This window comes from Emys orbicularis, chromosome 7 (genome assembly GCF_028017835.1).
Source record: "Emys orbicularis isolate rEmyOrb1 chromosome 7, rEmyOrb1.hap1, whole genome shotgun sequence".
Taxonomy (NCBI): Eukaryota; Metazoa; Chordata; order Testudines; family Emydidae; genus Emys; species Emys orbicularis.
In genome coordinates this window covers 87,237,900-87,248,872 of record NC_088689.1, presented here as the reverse complement: position 1 = coordinate 87,248,872, position 10,973 = coordinate 87,237,900, and the positions used below count along the sequence as shown (strand labels likewise).

General features: G+C 40.4%; 1 protein-coding gene across 1 annotated transcript; it reads left to right on the top strand.

Annotated features, from left to right (window-relative positions):
• The first annotated feature begins 416 nt into the window (after window positions 1–416).
• GLT8D1 (glycosyltransferase 8 domain containing 1) lies at window positions 417–10,430 on the top strand. Its single transcript, XM_065408328.1, has 9 exons — window positions 417–461; window positions 565–663; window positions 1,908–2,124; window positions 3,313–3,430; window positions 4,722–4,806; window positions 6,678–6,790; window positions 7,451–7,617; window positions 7,833–7,945; window positions 10,228–10,430. The coding sequence occupies exons 1-9, from the start codon at window positions 446–448 to the stop codon at window positions 10,416–10,418; spliced, it is 1,119 nt and encodes a 372-aa protein (XP_065264400.1). The 5' UTR covers window positions 417–445; the 3' UTR covers window positions 10,419–10,430.
• Window positions 10,431–10,973: the final 543 nt, after the last annotated feature.

Genomic DNA, 10,973 nt, shown 5'->3' with positions numbered 1-10,973 from the left:
TGGGCAAATCACGTAGCCCCTCTGCCTCAGTTTCTCTGTCAGTAAAATGGGGATTATGATCCTTGCCCACCTTCATAAAGTGCTTTGCGATCTGTGGATGAAAAGCACTGTATAAGTACTAATTTAACATAATTTACTATTTATTCCTCCTCCCCAGATGGACACTCTGTTTCTCTCCCTCTCATTACATGGAATGTCCCCCTTAGAGGTGGCACCCTAGCTGGATGCCTACTTAGCTGTAAGTACCTGGTGAGCATTAAAATACAATGCAGTATTAGCTCATGAATAGAGGCATATTCACCATGTTCTGTGACAAATTTTTGACACCCTCAGTCATAGCGTGTCTCCCATATGCATGTGCAGGCAGTGGAATGTAACTGTTGTATGTTTTCCTCTTACAGGTTTGTAAAGAGGCTTCACTTATAAACAAAGACACAAGGGAAAAATGACATTCAGAAAAGGTACATATTTAAAACAAGCAGACAAATAAAGAACTTTTGTGCTGTTAGCTTTTCCTGACCTGTGAGATTATCCTAATTACCTTTCTCTTCTTCTCTGTTTCAGTGAACATTGCCATCCTTGTACTTGCTATTGTTATATTTTTATTAGTTCTGCATCACAATCTTCTAGGTCTCAGTGACTTTTTGAAACGAGATGTAGCAGGTACAGTTGCTTTTTTTTTATATTAATGAGTTTTCTTTTCAGATCAGTAGCACAATGCATACCTAATCCGAAACAAACCTCTGCCATACTAAAATGGTTTCTGCAGTGTAATAACAATAGATCCCTTCTATAATGAAGTGTATTTTGAATGCATGGATTTCCTGTCTTTTTGTCTAAATTTTATGTCTGTACTCCATTAACATTAGATTTTTACTAACTTCCTCAGAACTAAGAGGAAGTTGGTCCTGATGAGGGTGTCTGCTGTAGACTTCATTGTAATGGGGTCACGACTATGCAAATACAGATGGAATCCAGCAGTTTGTGCTGCAGCTACATTTAGTGAAAAATGACAGCTTTGATGGTGCAGTAGTATTGCTATGTATCTCAAGTCAGACATTCATAGATTTTAAGACCAGAAGGGGCCATTATGACCATCAAGTCTGACACTCTGCCTAACAAAGGGCATAGAATTTAATCCAGTGATTCCTGCATGGCGTCCAATAATTTCAAAAATATCCAGTTTTGATATAAAGACTCCAATTGATGGAGAATTTACTATATTCCTAGGTAATCTGTTCAATTGGCTAATTTAAAATGCCAACATCCATTTTTGTATCTGCACATTGCAGGCATAAATAGTTGTGGGTTCAGTTTAGGTCATTTTAGATATCTAGGAGGCCTGTGAGACACTCGTGTACTGTCAGCTGGGGGAGTAGATGACACCATAGCAGCATTAATATGGTGTTTCCTTGGTTTCTGTCTCAGAGGAATTAGAAAGAGAGTTGGAAGAGAGGATGGTGCTGGGAAGGGTAGAAGCGAGGGAGACTATGCGCTGAGCTGAGAGAGCAGCTCATTGTATCTAAGACCCACTTTAGCTCTCTGTGTTACTAAAGCCTTGAAATTAAAGAATGAAGGAAGGAATTTAATCTGAGCTCTGATGTTCCTGTGTACCCTGCCATGCTGGCTCATTGGGGAGTTGAAACCTATATGTCTGCATAATATTATTATTGTAATTTTCATGTGTTGTGATTAATATAGATGACAAGTTCAGGGCTTGGATTGTCTTTACTATTACAAGTTTGTACAAAACCTAGCTTTAAAAACTTGTAATAGTTCTGATCCCTGCTTGGGGTCTCTAAGAACAGTATAAATAGAAATAATTGGAGGTGTTAAGAATTTTCAAACACTAATAATTTATTTATTTGTAGAACAAATATATATAATCCCATTCTCTTGTCCTGCAGATTCAAGTCCATTAGGACTCCAGCCTATAGATTTCATACCCGAGGCTCCTCAAAGGCTGACTGATGAAATAAATGATCAGGAAATTCCTGTGGTCATTACAGCATCGGATGACAGGCTTGGAGGTGTAATTGCAGCCATGAACAGCATTTATCATAACACTAAATCCAACGTGGTGTTCCATATTGTCACTCTAAATGATACAGTGGACCATTTGAGGTAAACTGTGCTTTCCAGATTCAGCTTATTGCATTAATGTCAGACAGGATTAACTTTCAGAAGAGGAAAACACCATCTGGTCCAACAATCCAGACCTTTGAAAACTGATTGCAATCCTACCTGTTTGCTTTATTACCCGACCTTGTGATCATTTCTTTTTCAGGAAGCAGCTGTAGGTGCCTCTTGAAATTGTAACATTCCAGGTGTAGACTGCAGTCTGCGTGGAGTAGCTCTGCTTTGCTTGATTTCTGTGTTCTTTGTTTCCTAACTTAAAAAAAATTTACTACAACAAGTAAACACTGAGGAACTGTCAAAACCAGTGAGCCAAGAAAATCCAGAGTTTCCAAGGATTCAGGTTCTTCCCATCTTTGTCTTGTTCCCGACAATGACTAGTATTCATTTTAGGTCCCAATTCTCTGAAGTCCTGAGTGCCCTTATCTCCCATTGACTTCTCAGTATGAGGCCCTTGATCCTTCTTTTATTTGTTTGACTTTCAGCTGCACACAAAAAAACTGCCACAAATGGTGGGATATTTAGTAAGAGATTTCAATTTACAGCATTAAAAAAAGAACTGTAAGAAATTTGCTTCCATAAATGTGGCAGAGGAATGATATCCCACTCTGCTGTTGTGCATGCTTAAAGAAAACAGGTTAAACATGAAATAGAGGAAATTATTTTTTTAATAGAAGAGAGGTTCCATCATAGAAAGATGAGCCCTAGCAGTGAAGTGTCCTGATTTTTAGATTGATGTTTGACCCTTTTCTGCCTTCCCCATCTCCCTTCTCCAGTTAACTGGAAGGTCAAAGTTAACACTGATTATCTTGAGTAATGCTTTTTGTAATGGGAGCGTGAGTTTCTGATGCTAAATACTATAATGACTTGAAAAGTAAATCTCAGAAAATTCCATTAGCCAGCACCTAGGGCCACAATCCTGCAGCGAGCTCTATATAGGCAGATCTCTGTATCCATACAGCACTGTACTGAAGTCAAATAGATTATATACTACATGCACATTTTATAGCTAGGGAAAACAACCAAGCTAGAGTAACCAGACCAACACTTATTTGTGTCATTATCATTTAGATGATCTCCTCTTTATTTCTGGTTTAATTTGATCTCATTTCTCATTTAACCATGCTTATTCTTTTTTGTAAATGTGCGACTCCTCTTCCTCTCTTCCCTGGGCAGGGCGTGGCTGAGTAAAACTGCTCTGAAAAAGGTGAAATACCGAATTTTGGATTTCGACCCTCGTGTTTTGGAAGGGAAAGTGAAAGTGGAGTCTGAACAGGCAGATTCCATAAAACCAGTGAGTATGATGCTGGTTATTTGTTGTAAATATGAATCAGTGGTAACATATGTTGATAAATGATGTAGGCAGACATACTAGTTATATCTGGACAGATCTGTGATTTATAGCTATTATTTTATAGCTTTATTCTCTGTGTGTTTTTAACCTGTATTTTCATAGATGTGAAAGTTTGCTTCTTGTCCAAACTTAATTGTATATTCAGTTTAGAAATAATGAGGCAGGCACAACCTACCCCATAGAGATTAACGCTAGGTAGTGATTGTGGTAATTAAATATATGGCACTCTTCTGATTCTGTACTAAACCAATGTACCAGCAGGGGATGCTCTGCAGTTGGACATGCTATCCCTTCAGATAATTTGTGGTTATTAAATATCCCAGAGCTCTTTTCACAAGAGTAGAAGTATTAACTCCAAAGTCCTGTTCATTTTCTAGTTTGGATAACTACATTCTGGTTCCCTAAAATCCACCTACATTTTCATTTGGATTAGGAGTCATTCCCTTCCTATCCTAAACTAAGGCAAAATGCTGGTGTGCTCTGGAACCCAAAGATTGCTACATTTCATTATTGAGAAATATAATTCCTTGGTATAATGGAATCTTTCAGGATAACAAGTATTATATAAATGTCCATTGATTACATTATTAACCCTTTGCATCTAGTCATGATTAATATGAGTGAATCATTCAATTATAGCTGGTTATTCCAAGAAATACGATACACCAACTTAATTTTTCCTATTATAAGCAAAATATTTTAAAACAGGTCAGGTAGGCCCCAGTTCTGAAATGTGATCTGCTAGCACTGATCCCTGCATTTGTGTGGAGTTCCACTGAGTCAGTGCAGTTCTGTGCAGGTGCTCAGGCTAGTTAACGGCATTGTAGAAGCAGGGCCATATGGAGCACTTTATATTTCCGAAGTGCCGTACGAACATTTAGGCTGTGATATTCAAAAGAGCCTAATGCCCACATCCACAGTGGTACTTAGGCTCCTAAATTAATGGCAGTTAGAAGCCTTACTACCTCTGAGGATCTGGGTCGAAGTGACTTAGTTCCACCGACTTTCAATGGAGCTTGTGCTCCTAAGTCATTTAGGTATTTTTGAAAATTCTGCCCTTAACTGTTTTTTTTAAAAAGCAAAAAACTTCCATCCTTGATGGTTATTTTTCTTTTGTTGAATATGTTGTCATGGGTACTGGCATTTCCAGAAAATTAGTGGCTGGGATATCAGTTAGAGTTCCCCATTACTCTGTCACTTTCTCATTTCTCTTGCTTGCTTGTGTTCACAGTTAACCTTTGCAAGATTCTACTTACCTATGTTCGTTCCTCATGCAGAGAAGGCCATATACATGGATGATGATGTAATAGTGCAAGGTACTGAACATTTTCTTCCTAAGTGAATAGGAATTGCCTTGGTGGAATGGATATAGTTCACTATCCTGTCTCAGAAATTAGCCAAATGCTTCTGCCCCATGTACAGGTGCAATAACCCTGTAAATGCACCTAATCTGTGCAAGTCTGTACATTCAGAAGAAACTTTTTCCTATCCCTACTTGGTCAGTTTTTGCCCTGGTGAAGCATAAAGATTGCTGGCTCTCATATTTGTACCTTGTCTAGTTTAACCAAGTTGTTAAGATAGTGTTGATGTTATTGTAATTTTAGCATCTAAAATATATTTTATATATGCAAATTAAAACTCATGATTTTCCTAACACCTTTTCTTTGACAATGTTAATGTTAATTTCTACTAACTGTTTAAATCCCCCACAAAAGGAGTATTTTATTACAAAAATAAAAATGTAAGTTCTTTCAACTTTAGCAGTAAAACTACCGTAGAATTCTCAGTTCCCTAGTGAATCTTGCAGTGTTCTAGGGAGAAAATTCTTTACCTAACAAGACCACAGCAAGAAACCAGGGACTTGACTTTTTTTTTTTTTTTTTTCCAGATTGTTTTTCATTTCACTCCCTTTATATCAGGGGTGGGCAAACTTTTTGGCCTGAGGGCCGCATCGGGTTTCAAAAATTGTATGGAGGGCCGGTTAGCAGAGGCTGTGCCTCCCCAAACAGCCAGGCATGGCCCGGCCCCACCCCCTCCTGCTTCTTGCCCCCTGACAGCTCCCCCGGGACTCCTGGCCCATCCAACCCCCCCGTTACCTGTCCCCTGATAGCCCCCGCCACCCCATCCAACCCCTCCTCTCATTCCTGACTGCCTCACCTGGGGCCCCTGCCCCATCCAACCACCCTTTCTCCCTGACCGCCCCCGGAACCCCTGCCCCTGACTGCCCCCCGCCACCCCATCCAACCCCCCCTCCCTTCCTGACTGCCCCCTGGGGACTCCTGCCTCCATTCAACCCCCCTGTTCCCCGCCACACCATCCAACCCCCCCTTCCTTCCTGACTGCCCCCTGGGGACTCCTGCCTCCATTCAACTCCCCTGTTCCCCACCCTCTGACCGCCCCGACCCCATGCCACACCCCCACCCCCGACCACCATCCCGAACTCCCCTGTCCTCTATCCATCCTCCCTGCCCCCTTACCGTGCTGCCTGAAGCACCGGTGGCTGGCGGCGCTACAGCCGCGCCGCCCAGAGCACCAGGATAGGCAGCCGCACCTGGGCGTGCAGCACTGAGCACCGGGTCAGGCTGTGGCTCTGCAGCTGCGCTGCTCCAGGAGCTCGAAGCCCCGCCGCCCAGAGCATTGCACCGGCGGCAGAGCGAGCTGAGGCTGCGGGGGAAGGGGAACAGCAGGGGAGGGGCCAGGGCCTAACTTCCCGGGCCAGGAGCTCAGGGGCCGGGCAGGAGGGTCCCGCGGACCGGATGTGGCCCGTGGGCCGTAGTTTGCCCACCTCTGCTTTATATTATGTATGATTTCTAATGTAAAATCCATTTCTCAAACAAAAGACCTTGGTTTTGATGTCAGCTCCTGTTGTATTCAGTGGGAGTTGGATTAGGCCCCCAGTAATCAGCAGGGTGATTTGGCCAGAGTAGAATTTGAGATGCAGGAGTTAGAGGTATACTTCCACATAATGTAAGCTTGTGTATAACTGGCATGTACTGTATTTAAAGGAATATATTTTTAAACATTTAATTGTCCTGGCCCTATTTCTTGTTTAAAAAGATGTAGCTCTGTTTTGAGTTGGGTAAGATTGTGTTGGTATCAACACTGGAACAGAGTGTACAAAAAGCATATGAACTAAAGCTTAAGCAATATTTGTGTTTTGATTCTCTACTTGGTTTGAATTTTTCAGATGATATCCTTGAACTTCACAACACACCACTGAAACCTGGCCATGCAGCTGCATTTGCAGATGACTGTGACTCAACCTCTAATAAATTTGCCATCCGTGGAGCAGGGAATCAGGTCTGAACAGTTCAGATAAAATAATATCAATATTTCAGACTCTCATTTTCAGAATTGGCCTCTGAGTTTGTTCCTACTTACTTGCTGATAAATTTTATGGCACTTGGAAGTCAAGTATCTGACTGTACCCACAAATTAGTTACTCAGATGGTCAAGTGCTATAACATGCCCCTGAAGTATTGCACCTGTGGTTAGTTGTGGGCACAACTGAAAGCCAAGTTGAGATCACATTCAAAAGTAGAGACATAATCAGAGCTCTTTGAATTTACAACTGTGCTGTACAATGGGAGTAAGACGCTGCTGTGAAGAACGTGCAGTATAGAACTTAACATTCTATAGATAAGATTTAGTTTGTGTGTGCCTATAATATGCTCGGACTAGTGGTGAGATTGGTGACATCTTAGATTTTAGGTATTAAGGTGAATGAGCGTTCCTGAAAGCATAAGAAGACTTTTATAGTGAAAGCTTTACACGTTGTCGTGCCTCTTAAACCACAGGCTCTATCCTGTACTAAAGGAAGGGAAAAATATTTTATCCACACAACAATCCTCTGCTCTACCAGGGGCACTGAAATTTTTTTTAACTGTGATGGAGCGGGGGGAGGGAGCATTTTATTTGGGAGCAGTTAAAACTAAAATCCACTTTTTGCTCTGTTTTCAGTACAATTATATTGGATTTTTAGACTATAAGAAACAAACAATCCGGAAGCTCGCCATGAAAGCCAGCACCTGCTCTTTCAATCCAGGGATCATTGTTGCTAATCTAACAGAATGGAAACTACAGAACATCACTAAGCAATTGGAGAAATGGATGACACTTAATGTAGCGTAAGTATACAGAAATCGGGTGTAGACAAGTCAGGGGTTGGGGTTGGGGTTACTGTGATGAAGATTCACGGTGGAATGAAGGATAGTGGGGTCTACATAAGTAGCTAGCCAGACAGAATGCAGCATGCTCTTCCTCTGTGAAGTAGTTATATGAAAATTAACCATTCTAGAGCTGTATCTGCACCCTCAGCTAATAACTTCATCTCCCCCTCTAGAGAGGACTTATACAGCAGAACTCTGGCAGGTAGCATTGCCACACCACCACTGCTAATTGTATTTTACAAGCAACATTCTAATATTGATCCCATGTGGAACGTCCGACATCTTGGTATGTATGAAATGAAATCCTGACACATTATTCCCTCCTGCTATGCTTACTACCTCCCCACATGCATTCTGTCAGGTCTATATTGAATGTTGTGTTGATGCAGCAAATTGACTCCCCCCACCCCCACCCCCCGAAGGGGGATGGCGGGGATGCATCTTTTTCTGCTTTACACTGTTCTCCCCACTTTCAGAGCTCCTGCAGCCTCATTTCAGAACCAATGATTGCTGCTTTTAAAGCTGCCAGGGGGCTTGCACAAGCTGAACTTACTTTCAAGTTTTCTACATTATTAAACGCATTTAGTATATTGGAAGATGCCCTCTGATGTGTCCTCATAGTATATTTGGAAGAACAGAGCTGCCATTTCAACTCAAATGCCTGTGGATCATACTTTGGTTTTTATTAGGGCTGTCGATTAATCACAGTTAACTCATGCGATTAACTAAAAAAAATTAATCGTGATTAATCGCAATTTTAATCGCATTGTTAAACAATAGAATGCCAATTGAAATTTATTAAAGATTTTGGATGTTTTTCTACATTTTCATATATATAGTATTCTGTGTTGTAACTGAAATCAAAGTATATTTTTTATTATAAATATTTACTGTAAAAATGATAAAAGAAATAGTATTTTTCAATCGTTGTCGTGAAAGTGCAACTCACAAATGTAGATTTTTTTTTGTTACATAACTGCACTCAAAAACAAAACATTGTAAAACTTCAGCGCCTACAAGTCCACTCAGTCCTACTTCTTGTTCAGCCAATCGCTAAGAGAAACAAGTTTGTTTACATTTACAGGAGATAATGCTCCCATCTTCTTATTTACAATGTCATCAGAAAGTGAGAACAGGCATTTGCATGGTAGCTGGCACTGCAAGGTATTTATGTGCCAGATATGCTAAACATTCATATGCCCTTTCGTGCTTCGGCCACCATTCCAGAGGACAAGCTTCCGTGCTGATGATGCTCGTTAAAAAAAAAAATGTGTTAATGAAATTTGTGACCGAACTCCTTGGAGGAGAATTGTATGTCCCATGCTCTGTTTTACCTGCATTCTGCCATATATTTCATGTTATAGCACTCTCGGATGATAACCCAGCACATGTTCATTTTAAGAACACTTTCACTGCAGATTTGACAAAATGCAAAGAAGGTACCAATGTGAGATTTCTAAAGATAGCTACAGTACTTGACCCAAGGTTTAAGAATCTGACATGCTTTCCAAAATCTGAGAGGGACGAGGTGTGGAGCATGCTTTTAGAAGTCTTAAAAGAGCAACAGTCTGATGCAGCAACTACAGAACCCAAATCACCAAAAAATAAAGTCAACCTTCTGCTGGTGATATCTGACTCAGATAATGAAAATGAACATGTGTTGATCCGCATTGCTTTGGATTGTTATTGAGCAGAACCCATCTTCAGCATGGACGCATGTCCCCTCGAATGGTGGTTGAAATATGAAAGGACATATGAATCTTTAATGGATCTGGCACATAAATATCTTGCGACGCCGGCTACAACAGTGTCATGAGAATACATCACCTGAAAAAGTGAGAACAGGCAAACAAGAAGTGGGCAGCATTATCTCCTGCAAATATAAACAAACTTGTTTGTCTGAGCAATTGGCTGAACAAGAAGTAGGACTGAGTGGACTTGTAGCCTCTAAAATTTTACATTGTTTTATTTTTGAATGCAGTTTTTTTGGTACATAATTCTACATTTGTAAGTTAAACTTTCATGATAAAGAGATTGCACTACAGTACTTGTACAGTATTAGGTGACTTGAAAAACTTTGTTTTTTTACAGTGCAAATACTTGTAATCAAAAATAAATATAAAATGAGCACTGTACCACTTTATTCTGTTATAATTGAAATCAATATATTCAAAAATGTAGAAAACATCCAACAATATTTAAATAAATGGTATTCTATTATTATTTAACAATTAATTTTTTTAAGTGCTTGACAGCCCTAGTTTTTATTACAAGTAGTGCAGCCCTAAGAATGCTCTGAAGTGCACTGGAAGGCCACAACGACTCCAGAATAGGAGCAATGGCACAAAGCAGTGCTTAGCTGTACCTGAGAATCTGGCCCCAAAAGTCTTAATTTGTAATGACTGACTCACTTGCCAATCCTGTCCCCCATACCTCAAACTAAGGCCATCCCTTGTTACATCTGCAACTCATAACTGTGAAGTTAAAATCTTGCATGCTAAGATGATTTTACTGCCTTTATTTCACGTTCTAATGTGCAGTTGCAAATTGCTTCTCTTTCAATACAAGGCTCTAGCACTGGAAAAAGGTATTCTCCTCAGTTTGTGAAAGCTGCCAAGTTGCTCCATTGGAATGGGCATTTCAAACCCTGGGGAAGAACAGCTTCATATGCTGATGTCTGGGAGAAGTGGTACATCCCGGATCCTACTGGCAAGTTCAGCCTGATCCGCAGACACTCTGAGATCTCTGAGTCCAAGTAAATGGATTTTATGAACTATTGTCATTTTCTCAGGAAACTCTTGGAGCCAGCAGTGTTTCTTTCAGCTGATTTGTATTACAGAGCAGTCTTTGCTTCTCTGGAGCACAGGGGAAAGTACATTTTCAGGTGAAATGATCAACTGTACCAAACTGCATCCCTGAAAAAGAGACTTATTTCAAATATGATTGGGGAAACTTAGTCCAGCCACACTATGAAGAGCAGAGAAACACCTACATGAACTAGAATTTTTGCTAGGTAATTCCTTTTAATTACATTCTTCCAGTCCAGTGCTAGTCTGTTTGATATTTTGTCAGCTACAGAAATAGATGTCTCTTGTTCGTAGGAACAGTTTATCTGGGTGACAGCCACACGCAAATCTTGCACACCAATTTATAATAATCAAAAGCTGCTACTGGTTTCTTGGTATCTTATCTTATCCTCTGATATATGGAGCTTTATAAAAGGCACTTTCTCTTGCATGAAGACCCACTCACCATTTATATTTAACCCTTTCTTGCACTGTCTCACTGCGTGTATGAACTTAATCTACATTTTT